Source organism: Barbus barbus, assembly GCF_936440315.1.
Source record: "Barbus barbus genome assembly, chromosome: 6".
Lineage (NCBI taxonomy): Eukaryota > Metazoa > Chordata > Actinopteri > Cypriniformes > Cyprinidae > Barbus > Barbus barbus.
In genome coordinates, this window is record NC_136734.1 from 3,155,001 (window position 1) to 3,175,303 (window position 20,303).

Consider the following 20,303-nt stretch of genomic DNA (forward strand, 5'->3'; position numbering starts at 1 on the left):
ATATCTTCATGGTAACATGATCTTCTTCATAACATGATCTTTACTTAATATCTTAATTATTTTTTGCATAAAATTTGATAATTTTGTCCCATACAATGTATTTTTGGCTATTGCTAAAAATATACCCCAGCGACTTAAGACTGGTTTTGTGGTCCAGGGTCACATATAATAAATACTGTATACACAGTACACACACATATATTATGTGAACAAAAACTTTTATTTTGGACACGATTAATCATTTGACAGCACTAATATTAATATATATATATATAGCCTATATAAATAGTCATGGCCAAAAATATCGGCACCCTTGCAATTCTGTCAGAAAATGCAACACTACTCTCAGAAAATTGTTCCAATTGCAAATGTTTTAGTATTCACATGCTTATTGTTTTTGTTTGCACTGCAACAACACAAAAAAAACAGAGAAGAAAAGTCATACTTGATAAAATTTCACACTGAACTGGACAAAATTATTGGCACCTTGTCAAATTTGTAAGATAATTGCTTTTCAAGCATGTGATGCTCCTGTAATTTGTATTTAGACACACCTGTGGCAAGTAACAGGTGTGGGCAATAGTAATCACACTTGCAACCAGTTAAAATGGAGAAAAGTTTACTCAACCTTTGTGTTGTGTGTCACACTGAGCATGGAGAAAAGAAAGAAGTGTAAAGAGTTGTCTGTGGATTTGAGAGAAAAAATTGTGGTAAAACATGGACAATCTCAAGGCTACAAGTCCATCTCCAGATATCTTAATGTTCCTGTGTCCACTGTGCACAATATCATCAAGAGGTTTACAGCCCATGGCACTGTAGCTAACCTTTCTGGACATGGATGGAAGAGCAAAATTAATGAAAAATTACAACAAAGGATTGTTCAAATGGTGGATAAATGAACTTCCAAACAAATTCAAGCTGATCTGCAGACACAGGATACAACAGTGTCAGCTCACACTATCCGTCGCCATCTGAATGAAAAGGGAGACCCAGGAGGACACCACTGCTGACAAAAAGGCATAAAAAAGCAAGACTGGAGTTTGACAAAACTTATGTGACAACCACAATCCTTCTGGGAGAACGTACTGTGGACAGATGAGGAAAAAGTAGAGCTTTTTGGTAAGCGACATCATGGCACTGTTTACAGAAAAATAAATGAGGCCTTCAAAGAAAAGAACACAGTCCCTACAGTCAAACATGGTGGAGGTTCAAAGATCTTTTGGGGTTGCTTTGCTGCTCTGGCACTGGATGCCTTGACTGTGTGAACGGTATCATGAAATCTGATGATTACCAAAGAATTTTTGGGCGCAACGTAGTGGCCAGTGTCAGAAATCTGCGACTCCACCAGAGGTCATGGGTCTTCCAGCAGGACAAAGACCCGAAACACGCTTCAAAACGCACTCAGAAAGGGTTACAAACAAAGTGCTGGAGAGTTCTGAAATGGCCAACAATGAGTCCAGATCTGAATCCCATAGAACACCTGTGGAGAGATCTCAAAACAGCAGTTGGGAGAAGGCATCCTTCAAATCTGAATGACCTGGAGCAGTTTGCAAAAGAAGAGTGGTCCAAAATTCCAGTAGAGAGGTGTAAGAAACTCATTCATGGTTACAGGAAGCGATTGATTTCAGTTATTTTTTCTAAAGGGGGTGCTACCAAATATTAAGTTAAGGGTGCCAATAATTTTGTCCAGTGCATTTTTTGGGTTCTGTGTGGAATTGTATCAGATTTGACTTTTCTTCTCTGTTTTTTGTGATGTTCCAATGCAAACAAAAACTATAAGCACGTGAATACCAAAACATTTGCAACTGCAACAATTTTCTGACAGAATTGCAAGGGTGCCGATATTTTTGGCCATGACTATATATAAATGTAGATTTAAGTATGAAAAAATATTAACATATCAAAATGTCAGTCAATTTAGTGTCAGTTTGAGAATTAGTTTAGTTAGATTATATTAGTTTTATATAATTTACATTACATCAGTGAAAAGTAACTTTTTAGAAGTTCAATCAAATTAAATAATTATTAGGATGCCTACGTGACAAGGGTGGGTATATATATATATATAGGGTGGGTATATACACTCACCGGCCACTTTATTAGGTATACCTTGCTAGTACCGGGTTGGACCCCCTTTTGCCTTCATAACTGCCTTAATTCTTCGTGGCATAGATTCAACAAGGTTTTGGTCCATATTGACATGATAGCATCACACAGTTGTCGGCTGCACATCCATGATGCGAATCTCCCGTTCCACCACATCCCAAAGGTGCTCTGTTGGATTGAGATCTGGTGACTGTGGAGGCCATTTGAGTAAAGTGAAGTCATTGTCATGTTCAAGAAACCAGTCTGAGATGATTTGAGTTTTGTGACATGGTGCATTATCCTGCTGGAAGTAGCCATCAGAAGATGGGTACACTGTAGTCATAAAGGGTTGGACATGGTCAGCAACAATACTCAGGTAGGCTGTGGCGTTTAAACGATGCTCAATTGGTACTAAGGGGCCTAAAGTGTGCCAAGAAAATATCCCCCACACCATTACACCACCACCACCAGCCTGAACCGTTGAGACAAGGCAGGATGAATCCATGCTTTCATGTTCTTTACGCCTAATTCTGGCTCTACCATCTGAATGTCGCAGCAGAAATCGAGACTCATCAGACCAGGCAACGTTTTTCCAATCTTCTATTGTCCACATTTTGGTGAGCCTGTCCGATTTGTAGCCTCCGTTTCCTGTTCTTAGCTGACAGGAGCGGCACCCGGTGTGATCTAGATGCCTAAATGCATTGAGTTGCTGCCATGTGATTGGCTGATTAGCAATTTGTGTTAGTGGCCGGTGAGTGTATATATATATATATATATATATATATATATATATATATATTTATGTATGTATACTGTTATTTTGAAAGCTGTTGTTTTGAACACAGCTCATCCAGTCAGAAATAATTTAGTGTCAGTTTATTGTACTTTTATAAAATTCATTTGAATTAAAACATCAATGAGGAGTATCAAATTATTAAATTATTATTAGGATGTCTACATGACATGGGCAAACCTCTTCAGTTGTGTTTATGTGCTTTGTGTTTTACAGCCATTTCATCTTCATTTTCTTGGCAACAGCAACAAAATGTCTGATTCAAATACAGTAGGCTTGTGTCACGTGTTGTTTTCCGTTTAGTTCCTGTTTGCCCTTATTTGGTAGTTCCTGTCCTAGTTTAGTTAATCATCGTTTATTCCATTCACCTGTTTTGTATTAATCATCTTGTTTGCTCTTTTGTTCTTGTTCCTTTATAAGTCCTCAGTTCTCCCTTTGTCTTTGCCTGAGTTTAATGTTATTTAACGTTCATTAAAGGAAAGAGTGTGTTGATGCTAGTTCGTTCTCGTGATCCGTGTTTATTTTTACTACAACCACTAAATCCCGTAGCAGCTTGTTTGTTGCTGATGTTTTTATTTGCTTCTTCAAATGCAAAACAGTCCTTGGTTCTTGTTTATCCGAGTGGCAGAAATGCAATTAAGTTGTACTTGCCTGTATAGTGCAATTAAAACCACAGTGCTCCATATATTTTACTGTGATTATGGTTACTCTAATTATGATCAGAATTGCATCATTTACAATATTCTGATGACATGAGCAGCAATGTAATCACTGCTTTAACATAGCAGTGCTTTCAGCTGAGGACACACTGGATTTGGTCAAGCTCTAAGTATGCGCTATAGTTGAGTTTAGTGAGCACCACTAATTATGCTTTACAGAGCTAAACTTGATTCCTGTGAAAGGTTTTGGGGCCAGACAGGGAAGTTTCTCTGCTCTGATCTTCATGTAAATGATTTGCAAAGCCCTGTAGGTTTGGAAGTTTACTTTCATATGCAAAGCAGAGAAGAAAGGGGTGTTTTATGCTTCAAATTATCCTACAGTTTAAACTCCAACATGTTTGAAACAGAAATAGCAAATCTGCAATGACATAGAATTATTTGAATATATTAAAATAATATTTGGATTCCATATTTTCATGTGAACTACTGGTTGAATTTGTAGGTCTACAGATTAAGACTTTCTTGGGTCTTACTGTGCTTACATCGGGAAAATAGAGAAAATATCTGTGCATGTGTGGGATTTCTCTGGTTTATGTATGCTTTTGTTCACAGAACAGTTTAGTAAAATGTTCAGCATCCATCTGAATTTGTGCTTGGAGGGTATTTAATAAAAGTTCATAAAAAATGTGTTTACATAAAGTGGTACAAAGGTCATTTTTATGTATATAGTAACAATTATAATATAAAATAAATATAAAAGTTATAAACCTTTCCAAATATTTTCAATTTATTAAATAATTAGTTATTTTGTCTACTAGTCCATTATATTATTATTATTATTATTATTATTATTATTAAACAACCTCTTTAGTTGTTTACATGCAAATTGCCATCACTGATTATTCACTAAGAAATGTGGTTATTTAACAGCAATTTTGTTGCTATTTTGTTGTACCCAACAACATAAAAGGTTCAATAAAATAAAAATAAAAAGTCTACGAAAAGGCTGAAATACAGTACGATTTGTAATATTGTTAAATATTATTTAAAAATATTAATAATTATTTTAAATGTTTTTAATATTTTTTTAATGTTTTACAATATAATTAAATAAAATTAAACAAAATATAATCAAATGTAAATACTAGGGTGTTGGCATACTCTAGATATTAATTAGTTCTTCAAAGGTTGATAGGATTTGCCTGGTTTATTATCTGCCAGGTGAAAATTGTTCTTTCATATGCTTAGTAAAGTAATATCATAACATAAGAGAATGAGTTCACTTATTTTGAACAGTGTTCAACTCACCTACAGTCATGATATGTATTACAAGTGATGTGAGTTACATAATCAGATTACTTTTTTCAAGTAACTTGTAAATTAATGCATTACTTTCTGTGGAAACATGATGTTACTGTAGTTCTAGACTAAATGTCAGCATGCATTTATTCATCTCACCTGCACTTGATTCAGTAGTCCGTGAAATGCAAACTCAGAATATGACACAGCTTGCAATAATTACATGTTAAATACCTCCGATGACGAAAAACATGAGAAAAAGTATCAAAAGTAATGTAACACATTACGTTGCATAAAACGTAAATAAGTAATATGATTAGTTACTTTATTAGGAAGTAATGCAATATTAGGTAACACTTTATTTCGATAGTCCATTTTAGACATTCTACTAACAGTACGTAACTTTGCAACTACATGTCAACTAGCAGTCATTAGAGTATTAGTAGACTGTCTGATTCATATCTTCTAACACTTTATTTTGATGGGTCCACAACATACTGACTATTAGAAACTTTGCAAGTATATGTCAACTTATTCTACTAACCCTAAACCTACCCTACTGAGAGTTAGTAGACATGTAGTTGCAAATTAATGAGAATTATTTGACATGTAGTTATAAAGTTACTTATGGTTAGTAGAATGTCTAAAGTGGACTATCGAAATAAAGTGTAACCCAATATTATAATGCATTACATTTGAAATCAACTGGTTGTGACTGATGTGTGCTGGTTTTGTTGAAGAATACTAGAATTGTGGTGCTTTAACCTTCAAGGTCATTAATTTAACAAACATTATTGCTTAAATTAGCCAGCGGATTTTGCACTTGTTTGTGTTTTTTTCAATGTTTCAATTGCTGCCAAGTGCTTGAATTTGAAATAAAATCAACCCTATTTAAGTTTTTAGCTGCTATGCCATTGTGAGGTGGTTAAATTTGCTCAGCAGTGGAAGTGTAAAAAAAAATGCGTGCCATCAAAATGCATGTGATGTAAGATTGTTTTAAGAAAAAACGTTGTAAGGTTGGAATACAGTCAAATTAGTAATATTGTGAAGTATAAATCGTTTAAAATAATTAGAAATAAAACATTTTCTATTTGAATATTTGAATATATAATTAAATAAATAAAAATATAATCTAATTGTTATATAAATGTTATGGGGAAAAAAATGAATTTTCAGCAGATATTACTCCAGTTTTCAGTGTCACATGATCCTTCAGAAATCATTAGTTATTTGAAATAGACATGTTTTGTAACATTATAATCCTGAAAAAAAGTATCACAGGTTCCAAAAAATATTAAACTGTTTCCAACATAATAAATCAGCATATTAGAGTGATTTGATCACAGCAATAAATATATCTATTTCAAAATGTATTGTGATAGCCATTTCATACAAATATTCCTATACTTCCCATCTTTAGTTTATACTTACAATGGCTTCTACATAGTTTCTTATCCTGTATGATTATTTAGTGTGGAATAAATATCCTCCAGTTAAACCTATACTTACTTTAAGCGTAACAGCTGGTGTCAAGGAGCGTATATTGCAGCCACACACGCTATGGCTCATATTAGACAAACACAGCCTGTTAGTCATGACAAATAGTCAAACTAATGCACAGTCAAGTATAAAGCACCTGATTCAGCTGTGGTTTGCATAAGGGTTTTGTGGTTTAGCATTGCTCTTCCAAAGTTCACAGATAAAGAAAGGTTCCCACATAAAACCTTTTCCTGTTTTCTCTCTCGGCCCGTCTGTATTTTACTACTTCAAATGCAGTGACACATAAATGTCCTTGATCGTCTTTCATCCCTTCCCCCTTTCTCTCTCTCTCTTTGTTTCTCTGAGCCGGGATGTTGTCACTCATTTGAGGGCTGTGTCTGTTTCCGGTACCTGTTCGTACCTGCAGCGTGTCAAGCGTAAGCGGTGGGCTTGCTATGTTTTTCCATTGGGATCTGTGAGAATTGCACAAGAGGAAGCTTACGAGACTTTCATATCTGGATGCCAGATGATTGTTTTCTCGGATTTGTGTTTCTACCTCATCTAAACAAGAAAATTTCACAGGAGGAGATCAACTTGAGAATGGATTGACGTTAAATGTGTGTTGCGGAAGAACATGCTGGAAGAGCATCAAGGATTGATCGATAACCTGAAGTGCTTTCTGTCATGGACATTGGCGTAAAGTCTGGTCCAGTTTGGATCACAAATCAAGATGCCTACAGAGATGCCGATGCATGTCAGCTATAACGCCCTCTAGACCTCATATCTGGGACTTTTTTCCCCCAAAAAAAGTTGTTTCCCGCCAGATACCACTGTCTTTCCCAACATACTTTGTCAATTGGGTGAAAGAAGATGCAGTTCTTGGGTAACAAATTGTCTGATGCGCAGACGCAGGTGTCAGGATGGGTGGGCAACATGCGTCGCTCCTTACAGGGGGCGGTGGAGATGATGTCAGGTGCTCTGGAGCGTGAGGGAGTAATCGAGGAAGAGGAGGATGAAGAACGAGTGGGAAGGTTTGAGAGGGCCATCTCGCCACTGAGAAGCTTTGCGGCTCGTGGTCGACAGTCCCTTCGAAATCTCTCTCAGCAGAGCCGGCAGCGTTTTTCCCTGCGCAAACGCACGACTGCAGCAAACTCAAATAATGTAAGACTATGCTGAATGTTTTCTGCGCTCTCTCTCTTCTGTTGCTTCTTGCTCTATCAGCTGATCTTTAAGGCATTGCACTTTCTTTGACAGGTTTTTAACAGTGCATTACAAAACATCCATGACTGTTTTTACTGCATGCTCTCAAAATATGCATAAAGCAGAAATTTGATTTGTGAAAGATTTGGTGTTGAGACTAAAATTATTATTTTTCTGAAAAAAAAAAAAAAAAAAACTCCTGAATGGTTAAAAAGGCCTAACATTGCCTAATTTGCTAACGAGTCAAAAAATATCAATAAAAAACATTTTGTACAGGGTTTTTATTTTTTTTCACAAAGTAAGAATTAAGATTTTTCAAATTATGTATATCTGCCTTAATGCAATAAAATAACAAACGCAGTCAAATGCCAAAAGGTTCATCTTTAATGACATAAAAAGTATTCAAAATGTATAATTTAACTTACAATCTGCAAAAATAAGTTCAAATACTTCTATATAATATCAAAGAAATAAGCATTTTGTAAAACAGTCCAAGAAATCAGGATTAGGTATGAAATAATGTCTTTTGAATAATTAATGCATGAAAATGAGCTTAGAATTGAAGAAACAATTGTAATTTATCTCAAAAAGAAGACAGGAATCATGTCTTTGTGCAGGTTTTCTTTTGATTAAGTGTGACAGTATTTGGAATCATAACCCCAAAATTAGTAAAAAACAAGTATTGGATTTCATTCAGCAATGATGCAGGGAGATATTATTATTATTCAACAGAATCCGATCACAATTCCTGTCACTGCACACACATGAGTCAGTGTATTCACGTCAAATACTGTTAAACCGGATGTGAGGCGTTCTGGAATAATTCGGAATCTCGAGCTGTCTAGGCTTGTTTTTACTCACTCGTAAATTTGCTTATCCTGTCATTTTGGATCTTCTTTTCCCTACATGCATCTCTGTCGGTCATGACAGGTCTTGATCCACCCAAAACTCACAAAATGCGATTAACTTGGTGAATATGGCATCCATCCCACAGACGTGCACGTGTGGACATACACTTTAAAAACTTGGGGTCTGTAAGATTTTTCCCTAATGCTCACCAAGGCTGCATTTATTTATTTAAAAATACAGTAAAAACAGTAATATTGTAAAACCATTTAAAATAACACTTTTCTATTTAAATACACTGCCCTCCAAAAGTTTGGAAACGCCCTAGAAAAGTGGGGTTTTGGACAATATTGGCATGAATCCTTTTTAATTTGTGATAATCTTGCACTGATAAGGGACAACACAAACTAGGAAAACATATTTTATTACATAAACAGTTTATACATTACAAACTTACATTTTCGCTTCATCAAAATATCCACCATTAGCAGCTATTATAGCTCTGCATAATCTGAGCTGTCAGTTTATTTAAACATTGACTTGATAGTGTATATTACTCCAAGCCTCCTGAAGGGCTGCCCAAAGATGATTCACACTGGTTGGACACTTCTTACGGACATCACGGTCCAGTTCCTCCCATAGTAGCTCAGTTGGGTTGAGGTTGGGTGATTGGGGAGGCCATTCCATGACAGACATGATGCCAGCTGACTGTTTCCTCTCCAAATAGGATTTGCACAGCTTGGAAGTGTGCTTGGGTCATTGTCTTGTTGGAAGGTTTAGGAGGGTTGGGGTGTTTCCAAACGTTTGGAGGGCAGTGTATATTTAAAATGTAATTTATTCCTGTGATCAAAGCTGAATTTTCAGCATCATTACTAGTCTTCAGTGTCACACTATCCTTTAGAAATCATTCTCATATGCTGATTTTCTGCTCAAAAACATGTCTTATTATCAGCGTTGAAAACTGTTGTGCTGCTTCATTTTTTTTTGTCTAAACTGTGAGGCATTTTTCATCAGGTTTCTTTTATGAATAGAAAAGTTCAAAAGAACAGCATTTATTTGAAATATTCTTGTAACACTTTAAATGTCTTTATACTGTAATTTCTTTTAACAACAACAACAAAAAATCTTCCTGACTGCAAACTTTTGAATGGTACAATTAGTCTGTATAACGTTTGATGGTGTGTTTTAGTTCAGGAGTTGCTGCATGACTTGTGGCTTGTTACTAAAATATCACGGGATGACTCTAATTGTCAGACTTTGTTCCCCTGTGTCTTGTGTTTCCACGTGTTTCCTTATGCCCGTATTTGGACTTCCTGTTCCTTTCCTTGTTTAGAGTCATTATTAGTTCATTTGTCCCCAGCCCTGTGTTTAATTACTCCTCACCTGTTTCTGTTCTTCCACGTTTGATTTCCTAGTGTTCTTAAGCCCTGTGTCTCCCTGGCTCCCGTGTCTGGTATTGTTTGTCTTACCCCCGAGGTCCACGGGCCGTGTGTTGGTTTTAATAAGAAAGGCTTATCGAATGTTCTCCTTGCTCCCCGAGCAGTGTGACACTAATAGTGCTCATAGAACAGCAGTAATTTAGTCCTCTCCTAAATTTCCCTAGTGAGTAACTATACACAAATTAAAGCTACGCATCAGCCATGTTTACATGCACATCGTTTTCCAATGTACATGCAAATTCTGGTTAAGCATTATGCTGCATTTTTAGCAATTCTGCATGTAGACTATTTCTAGGCTTTTTACGGTTTCCCTTATCACATAGATCATTTATGTTTGGCCATGAATAGATGTAAATGAATATGTCAATGCTGTAGATTATTACAAATAAGGTGTTGAAATGACAAAGAATTCCAGTGAATTCCACTTGGATTGTGTTAAATAGCAGGTGCATGACCAAATTCCAATAATAATCAGATTTTCATGCTCATTCATGTAGTCACTGCAACAGGACTGATTCCTCTATTTCTTTACTCCTTTAAATCTAGTTCCACCATTGTTTCAACAAGTAGCTGAAAACTCATCGTGAGTTATGTATTTCTACTACTTTCACATTTCGGTTTCATCTGTTGGTTTTCAGTTAAAAATTAGCATGAATGATGAATGTTAAAAAGGTAGGCACTAAGTGTACAAAGTTTCATCTTAGCTGTGATGCAAGATGAAATTGTTACAGTTGTTATGAAAAATAAAATTCACATTTCTGACACATCGACCAAACAGAAAAACATGTTGGCTGATTAGAATGACAAAAGGGGAAGAAAATTTCCAGATAATTTCCCAAACCTTGCAGAAATTTTAGATATTTTCAGATACTTTTCGGAAAAACTTTTGGAAAGTCTAAGTAATTGCCGATAATTAATTAATTAATAATAATAATAATTGTATATATATATATATATATATATATATATATATATATATATATATATATATATATATATATAAATGTAGAACTTATTTCATTTACTTTATCTGTATTATTTCTGACAGCTACAATAAATAGTACCATATGAAGCTTTGTCTGGTAATATTAATATGATTTTTATTGCTGTTATTGCATTTGATTTTAAAAAAAGTGGGTTAATATAATTTTTAGGTGATTGACCCCAACTTCTGTTATTTATTTTGATCTTTGTCATTATAATTTTTACATTTTTGCCACACATTTCTTATACCAAAAGCATCTTACAGTTTCCCCCGGTGTCCGTATAGAAGAGAAGTGAATCAGTAAAGTGTTCAGATCAGGATATAGTCCAGCAGTCATTGCTGTGTATTTATGGGATTGTCTCTGTAGAATGAACATTACTCGATGTCCTGCTCACAGAGAGCTTGTTTACGAGGAAGTGTTTTGTTTCCTAGTAACAATTCTTATACGCTGACATGTTTTAAACAGCAGAGTGACGTGAAATTCAAAGTATCTGGTCTGTGTACAAAGACTGGTCTGGATACGTGAGAGAGCGTGTGTGTGTGTGTGTGTGTGTCTGTGTCTGTGTCTGTGTGTGTGTGTGTGTGTGTGTTTGTTGTGTTTGTATAGGACAGTTTCGCCCCTGTGACCATGCCAGCTCATTAAAACACGTATGCTTGGATTGTTGATGCTTTTCTGTTTGCAACGTGTGTGTGTGTGTGTGTGTGTGTGTGTGTGTGTGTGTGTGTGTGTGTGTGTGTGTGTGTGTGTGTGTGTAGCTGAGTGTGAGTTAACATATCACTTAGCACCAAAATGATAGGCTAAATTTGTTGTCATACCTGCCAACAGAATGTGAATTGATAATTTACTGATCATAAATTAGAATTATTATGTTTATTTTTATTATTATTTTAGTTTTTGTTATTTTTTTATTTGTATTTTGCTTGCTTTGAAGTTGTATTTTGCCTTATGTATTATGCGGCTCTAGTAGTTTAGGGACCAGTTCTTACAATTAACCAGTTGCTTATGCATATCACTACTGATAAAGTATTAATGCCTTATTCTGCAGGACAGTATTTTAGATCCCTAACCTTAACAACTACCTTGCTAACTAATAATAAGCAGCAAATTGGGAGTTTACTGAGGCAAAAGTCATTGTTAATAGTTAGTAAATAGTGAAAATTGGTCCACAAACTGAAGTGTGACCGCAATCCTGTTAAATGCAGTCACAATACAATACAATACATTTTCAAAATATGTATATATTCTAGCCATTTGGTGAAATGTCATCTATCATAAAAACACGGAGGCCTACAAATATTTTGGTCTTCGGAGTTTCGTTTGAATAGCTTGACTTCAGGAATGTGTCATGCCAGGTTCATTATGAAATGACAGCAAAAGAAAACTATTTTTTTCATCAACTGAATCCCTTTGATCTAAAGCATATACTTAATTAATATTTCAATAATTTAACAACACATTTGCATGTTCTTTAATGTCGGTTAACTGTCACATGACATGCAAGTGATCAAATATTTCATATCATTCTAGTAAGTGGTATATTTTCATCTTTTATTTTGGTCATTGATATTTTTCCTTAATATGTCATTTTCAGCAGGACTTCACTGTAATCTGAGTTTTGAAGTACGTCTGTGTTTGTTTGCTCTCATTAAAATGCTTCAGAGTCAGTTGAAGGACGGTGAACCCGAGGAGGATGGAGTTGCAGAACAGGACACAGAGAATATAATCGATGAAACTGACGAACAAACTGAAAACAACGACACTGTTAATGAGTAAGAAATATCTACAACATTCATCATCACTTTCATTGCCACAATAAACCGTCAGTTGTCTTTTGAACATCTGAGTATCTCTTTTAGAGCAGTGTTGTGGAGCTACGAACTAAAATTAGAATTGCTACTACTGACTTTTTCAGCGTCTCAAAGCAATGTCGCTTTTCCAGTCATTTTCATTTCCCTCGGTGTCAGGTGACAAAATTACTATCTTGCTGTGATTTTATGTTCTGTGTACACAGACTTGCAGCCGAATGAGTTTATGAGGGAATAATAAAACTCTCAAGTCTCCAGAGGTGGGTAGATTACTCAAAAACTGTACTCAAGTAAAAGTAAAAGTACTTCTAGAAATATTTACTCAAGTAAAAGTAAAAGTAATAGTCTGAATAGTTACTTGAGTAAGAGTAAAAAAGTATCGGATAAAAAAACTACTCAAGTAGTTAGTTACTAGTTACTTTGGATCATATCTGAATATAGTCTATTTTTATTTAGATATATAGATTACATTTATGTTATGTGTATGTGTATACACACACACACATACACTGCCGTTCAATATATATATATATATATATATATATGTATGTATGTAATTTATTTCAGTGATGCAAATCAGAATTTTCATCAGCCTTTACCCCAGTCTTCAGAGTCACATAATCCTTCAGAAATCATGTTGATTTATTATCAGTGCTGCTCTTTTTAGCTTTCTGTTCATCAAAGAATACTGAACAAAATGTCACAGGTTCCAAAAAATATTAAGCAGCAAAACTGTTTCCAACACTGGTAATAAATCAATATATTATAATGATTTCTGAAGGATCATATGACTCCGAAAACTGGAGTAACAGCTGATGAAAATTCTGATTTGCATCACTGAATTAAATTAAATTTTAAAGTAAATTAATTATGTATTATCCTATAACCTCTGAAAACTCCTCACATGACTGCTCTGAACATAACGAAACAAATGCATATTGACGGATCTTCTGTTCTGCAAAATGTAAACAAATGTAGCCTATATTTTTGCAAGCGTAAATATTGTAAAAATATGAATATTAATTGTGTCTAGAACAGGCCGCGCGCCGCTGCGCAGAGCTAACGCGGGTTCCGCGGGTGTTCATTTCATACTCTGTGACAGCTTATTTAATGTATAAATTATACATTGTATTTAATGTAAGGTACATGTACAACAAACTGGTAATGTCATAGTGGTATCGTGGCCTATACCTGTGGAACAGTAGACAGCACACGCAGTGTTCATCTAATAAAAGATCTTCATATAGCTCTAGCAAACAAGCCTTTGCAGATTTTCTTTCAACTGACTGTAGATCCAAAGCCACGTCTTCAACGCTCTTGATGTTCTTAAACTCTCTGTTATCTGAGTGAGAACCGCTTCAGAGACTCAGCGCGTGCGGCAGGGAACTGAACGAATCATTCAAACTGATTCGCGAACCGATTCACTGGTTTGCCAACTGATTTGATCAAGCCTTCGAACAGAATCGACTCAAAAGAATGAATCATTCGCGAATGGGCATCGTTCATTGTCCAGAGAAAAGTAGACGGCACGTTTGGAATAAACTGAAGCATTTTTAACTTGTATTGCATTAAGATAAAGTAACGAGAGGAGAGTCGCCCACAGTAACGAAGTAAAAGTACCGTTTTTTCTCTAAAAATATACTTGAGTAAGAGTAAAAGTACCCATTTTAAAATATACTCTAAAAGTATTAGTTACCCAAAAAATGTACTCAAGTAAATGTAACGAAGTAAATGTAACTCGTTACTACCCACCTCTGCAAGTCTCCTAAAAAGCCTTCAACTAACTTCAGCTAATTTTGTATAGATGATTCATGTTTCAAAAGATTCAGTGATTAATCACTCAATATTTATTCTTATTATTAAATGATTAGTTTGTTAAATGCTGCTTTTTGTATCTAAATCATATAAATTAGCATTTTATCATTTTATTACTGTAAATTTATGTGTTCAAGTTTGATGTCATCCTACATGAGATCCACACTTGTTATATTTTGGATAAATTTTGTTTTTATTAATCGAAGGAATTGCATAACTTGCAGTGTTACACTAACAGATCCAATATAGCTTGTAGTTAAACAGTGTTAGTTTTGCTATTATTGATATAGTATTATAATTTTTTTGTTTTGTAAATTTTAGGTAAAAGCTGATGATTTTTTTACATTTTTTGTAGTTATTGTTTTTTAATATATATGTTTTTATTAATTTTATTACATCAATTTAAGCTAAATGAAAATTAGAAATGTTTATTTGGCGACTACCTAAAATAAAATACTTTTTAATATTTTTGATCAGTTGATATTTTTAGAATTTTGGGAGGACTACGCCCATCTAATCTTCCAATTAATGTCCAAGTATAAAATAAGATTACTCTTCCCACTTCCGTCGTTAGTTCTTCCGGCATCCCTCCACCTCCCCATCTCCTCCTTTATGCATATTTATTTCATTTATCCTTCTGTCTATAGGAGGGCTGTTGGAGCTCAAGTAGAATAAGAGTCTCTTGCAGACATCAAGCTAAATCTGTTTACCAGTAATGCTAAGATTATATGGGCACACAAACTCGTTCATTTTATTTTGATTAAGACTGTTTTTAGGGGTTAGTTAACTATGATTAACCCTGGTGTAAACTATCTTCCCCAATGCTGCATTATATGTATTTCTCTTTAGACTAACAGTCATCAGACATCAGTTTTGCTCAGACTGTCTCCTAGTGGTCATGAAAAGCATCAAACATCAGTTCTCTCTCAGTAGACTTACGTGTGGGTTGATTTCATGTTTTTATCTGTTCAGTCACGCTACACAGATCAGAATCAATCAAGCCTTGCAGACACTGACTCATGCCAGACGACGAAATACATCTACTGATTCAGACCCAGCAGACGTCCCAGATCAGGAGGAGCCCGGACCACTACCGCTTCTTGAGGTACACTAAAGTAAAAAAAAAATGATGTAATAAAATTATTTAAATAATATAATATAATATAGCTGATTGTGCACCTGTTAATGAGTGTATTGCTGGATCAGTCTGCAGCTCCTCTGTTGGACTCCAGCGTTTTCCATTCGAAGGTTGCTCTGGGAAAGAAACGGAGCATAAAGCGCACCAGACCGTCACGTGCGGTCCGACAGAGAGGCGCCCTGCCCGCTCTGACAGAGGGAACGCAACCCGACTGGAGGTTCTGTGACTCCACAGGTGGGGTCAACACATCACATCATTTTACAGTACATTCAACATCCAATTGTAACTCTGTGTTACATGATGTTACATTTTCGGCTGAAATCCTTTAGAATCTGTGTGACTCAACTGTAAAAACTCACCTTTGACTGGTTGAACAAAACCAATCTGTTACAGATGCGAAAGATCAGTGTTCCAATGGAGCGGACTCTGAATCAGAAGAGGAACCATCCCAGGACTTTACGTCCTCTCCAGCCCCCAGCCAGCCCAAGAGAGTCCCTGTGTTTCCTGGGATAGACCCTTCTGCCCTCATGGTATGTCCCTGCTGGTTTTGGATGCCTAAACCACCTGGGGTTAGGTTTAGGTTTAGGCTTGGTTAATTGAAAAGACCATACTTGTACTAAATTTAGTGTTGCAGTGACTCATGAAACACCAGTAACACCTTCACATAACCACACTCCCAGTTTCTATTTTTGGCACGCTGCTCTGCTGACAAAGCAACTTTATTTTACCCAGCCGTCTGAAATACACTACTGTTTAAAAGGTTGTGAGCAGTAAGAGTTTTTAATGTTTTCCAGAAAGTTTTGTACTTACCAGTCTTCAGTGTCACATGATCCTTCAGAAATCATTCTAATATGCTTATTTGCTGCCGAAGAGACTTTTTTTATCAATGTTGAAAACAGTTTTTAAGCATTAAATCAAAGCCAGATTGTGATGTTTGTGGTTTCTTGTCTACTTATTTAAATCATATTTTGTTTACAATCTTTTTACTAATTGTATTAAAATTATTTAATTACTAAAGCAATCTATATAATGATAGTTTGTACGCCTCTGGTTTGGGTTGAAAATAAGATAACAAATTTTTTTTTTAATGATTTAACATATTTTACTTTACTGGATTTACTTTTTGCTGGATCTGCTTTACTTTTCAATATTGATCTGTGGCTATTCTGACAAACCAACAAAGCCAGTAGCAAACCAGCATAAATCAGCCTCAACTAACAGAAACTCTTTATTTTATTCATTTCTAAGTTTGTCTTGTCTTTCTCTCGCAGGCCAAGCTAAAGCGGAGAAGTAGAGCGATAGAAACAGAAAGTCCAACAGAAGCACAGACGCCTCCGTCGGTCCCCTCACGCTCTCCCCGCACACCCACCATGGCCCTCGGCCCAAGAGTGCTGCCCCCTGTTGACGCCAAGGACAGTGGGTACGTGTGAGCAGAAACTTGTAGTAAAAAAATATTTTATTATGCTTATGGAATTTGATGCAATCACATTTTCATTGTCAGATGAGTGCATTTTAACTCTATTAAGCCTACTTTATCATATTTGATAGATTTCTAAGGCTTCTAAATGATCAACATGATCAAAACTTGAAAAACCTGTTGTAAAACCTGTTGTACACAATCTACTGCATGCCTTCTGTGGTCTGTTTGATAGTTCATACTTTTTAGCAAGTAAAAGACATTTTATTATAATTGTTAAGTTGTCCACCTTCAGCTCGTGCTTTTTGTTTTGTTGTTTTTGCTGTGAAATCTTTACTAATTTTCATGAAGTAAACATTAGAATAACTTTCATATTTACAGTATATAGATGAACAATTACTGGACTGAAGCAACTTAGGTTTTTTTATTATCCAGGCATCATAAATCATGATTTATAAAAACCATGTTAAAATGCGATTATCAAATATGATCATCAAACTTTTGATGAGCGTTTTTGTTGATCTCTCAATTATTGTATTGCATTGCATATGTTTTGATCATAAAACTATCCATTTAAATGTCATCTTACTAAGACATTTTACTGGAGATTACTGATATTTATATGCATTTTTGTAAGTAGTCTGCTGTACCGTATACTACATTACAAGAATTTCATACTTTTTAGCCATATGGACCACAAAACCAGTCATAAGGGTCAATTTTTAAAAATTGAGATCTATAAATCATCTGAAAGCGGAATAAATAAGCTTTCCATTGATGTATGGTTAGTTATGATAAGACAATATTTGGCCGAGATACAACTATTTTCAAAATCTGGAATCTGAGGGTGCAAAAAAGTCCAAATATTGAGAAAATCGCCTTTAAAGTTGTCCAAATGAATTCTTAGCAATGCATATTACTAATAAAAAATTAAGTTTTGATATATTTACAGTAGGAAATTTACTAAATATCTGCATGGAACATGATCCTTACTTAATAATATCCTAAAGCTTTTGGCATTAAAACTGGTTTTGTGGTCCAAGGTCACATATAAATATCAGCATCCCCACCAAATTGCATATATTTGCTCCGTTTGGGCCTCTAAATAAAGTTGGGGTTTTTTTCTCCATATTTTCACCATATCGTAATATATGAGTCATAGAAGCCTAATGCATCAGATATCATAAAAATAAAATAAAACTCATAAAAATGATTTTGAATAGTTTGTCCCAACGGTTCAGTAAACGCTTATAGACAAAAAAAATATTTTTTTTTACTATTATTTCATATGTCAAACTTTAAAGGATTCATTTCATAGTACTGCTTCAGTGTTTGTTTTATTGTTATAATTATCTTTGATACACATTATGGTGCTTCATTTAGTCTGAATACATCATGATGATTTGAATAAGAATAATCTGAATTATGTCAAATGTAATAATTGTGATTAATGTAAATCCAGGTCCGGCTCTTCACCCTCCTGGCTGCTTGAGCTCAAATCCAAGAAGCGAATGAGTCAACCTGAGAGTGAAGCGTGAAGCTCAGGTCAGTGGATGTGCTGGAATCACCCGTCCAGTCCTCTGATTCCCTTTTAAATCATCAAGCTTCACCAACAATTCCCTGACAGCCTTGGAATATTTCCTTCATCTGTTTGGAGGCTTTGCCAAGATGTTATGCACATTTGTATTTTTACATGAAAGTCTGTCATAGTTGTTTGGCAGCATTATAGACAGTGTGCTTGAAAAGCATGTGCTGTTTACTGTCAGTCTTGAACCAAGTTAATTTTACAGTTATTTAATTTTGTTTACATTTATTAATCCAGCAGATGTTTTTATCCAAAGTGAGGTTGCTTTATCCATCGAGTTCCTCCAGGGGCCTAATGTGCGTATCTCAGATGGTGGAGAAACAGAAGTCAGTATAGCTTCAAGCTACAATGCACTTTAAATGAGTCGGATCACTGGAAAAGGTGCCTTAGGGCTCTTAGGCATTATATATATATATATTTTTTTTTTTTTTCAAATTTAAATATTGTGTTTCTAAATATTAAATGTCAAAAAAAAGTTTGATCTTGAGATGTTCATTGCTATATGAAACTCCTTTTTCTTTCTCTAAATTGTTTTGGTTCTGTTTACAGCATGTGCCATTCCTTTTAAGACCAGCTTATAGACATCATTTGATTTTGCTCACTGCTTTTTTGTTTTTAATCTTTTCTTTTCCATATTTGTTTCTTTAATTAATGCTATAGTGAGCAGAAAAGCATCATGTGCTTGGATCAGGCTGATTATCATTTACAAGGTTATGTTTTATTGCCAGTGCCTTTACAGTCTGCCAAGAACACTTTTACAAACACAAATCAGACTTACAATAATGTATAATAAGTTGTTTAATTTTGAAATGTTTTTTTTTCAGTCATGTTTATTTTTAGACTTCAGCTGTGTAAATTGCTGCTTGAGGAAGATGTTTACCTGTTTAATGTTGGGAAACGGGAGTTGTTTTATATGAATTATGGATTACAATCATCTTGATTAAATATTTTTCTAAATGGGAAGCAAGTTTGTCTTTGCTTATGTGTGGAAGGACTGAGATATCAGAAGGTATCAGTAGAGACAAGGACAGAGCTATGAAAACAGGGTATCATTGTTACATTTATGGACATTTTAAACCTAAATTAATGCATTTTTTATTATTATTATTGATAATTAATTTCCTTTCACCCAAAATCTTTTTAAAAATGCCATTTAGGTTTAATTTAAATATATATATACATATTAATATGTTACATTTAATGTATTTTATACCAAAATTAAGCCATTTTTAATTTGTCAGTTTCAAAAGAATGTATTTTTGTTTGTTTTTTATTAAATAATTATTGATTTCCTTTTTGATTACCAGTAGGTCAGTGAAAGAATGTGATGTTTGTGCTTGGAAAGGGAAAAGTGGGAAGTCCAAACGACTGTTGTTTATTCCTCTGTTTATTTCATGTATTTTCACTCACTCTGGATAATATATTGTGGGAAATGTCTCCATTTCTAAATTACAAATGTAGGTCTTAGACACTTGCTCAGTAAGGTGTCTAATAAACACTTTATCATTTTAATGTACATTGCAAGAACCATAAATTAAAATCTCCTTCAGTGTTTTGGCACAAACCTTAAATGCATGTACCAGGAGTGTTGGTGCTATTATATTGTTCCGTTATGATCTGTGCACTTCATTGATATTCATTTTTATTTACTAAATTTGATTAGTTTTTTATTTAAACATGCAGTTCAAGTGAGGATCTTCCAAGTGGTACAACAGCAGAATATAAAAAGATTTTGTTCTGAGAAATTGGTGACCTGC

The 20,303-nt window shown here is 34.8% G+C and overlaps 1 protein-coding gene across 1 annotated transcript in view; it reads left to right on the forward strand.

Moving 5' to 3' along the window:
- LOC306871227 (uncharacterized protein) overlaps positions 1 to 19,482 on the forward strand; it is a 30,845-nt gene extending 11,363 nt beyond the window's left edge. The window contains exons 4-9 of the mRNA XM_079419008.1: positions 12,446 to 12,555; positions 15,379 to 15,511; positions 15,613 to 15,778; positions 15,938 to 16,074; positions 16,816 to 16,964; positions 18,424 to 19,482. Coding sequence (XP_079275134.1) covers positions 12,446 to 12,555; positions 15,379 to 15,511; positions 15,613 to 15,778; positions 15,938 to 16,074; positions 16,816 to 16,964; positions 18,424 to 18,499 — 771 coding nt within the window. The 3' untranslated portion in view covers positions 18,500 to 19,482. The remainder of the gene's footprint in view (positions 1 to 12,445; positions 12,556 to 15,378; positions 15,512 to 15,612; positions 15,779 to 15,937; positions 16,075 to 16,815; positions 16,965 to 18,423) is intronic.
- Positions 19,483 to 20,303: the final 821 nt, after the last annotated feature.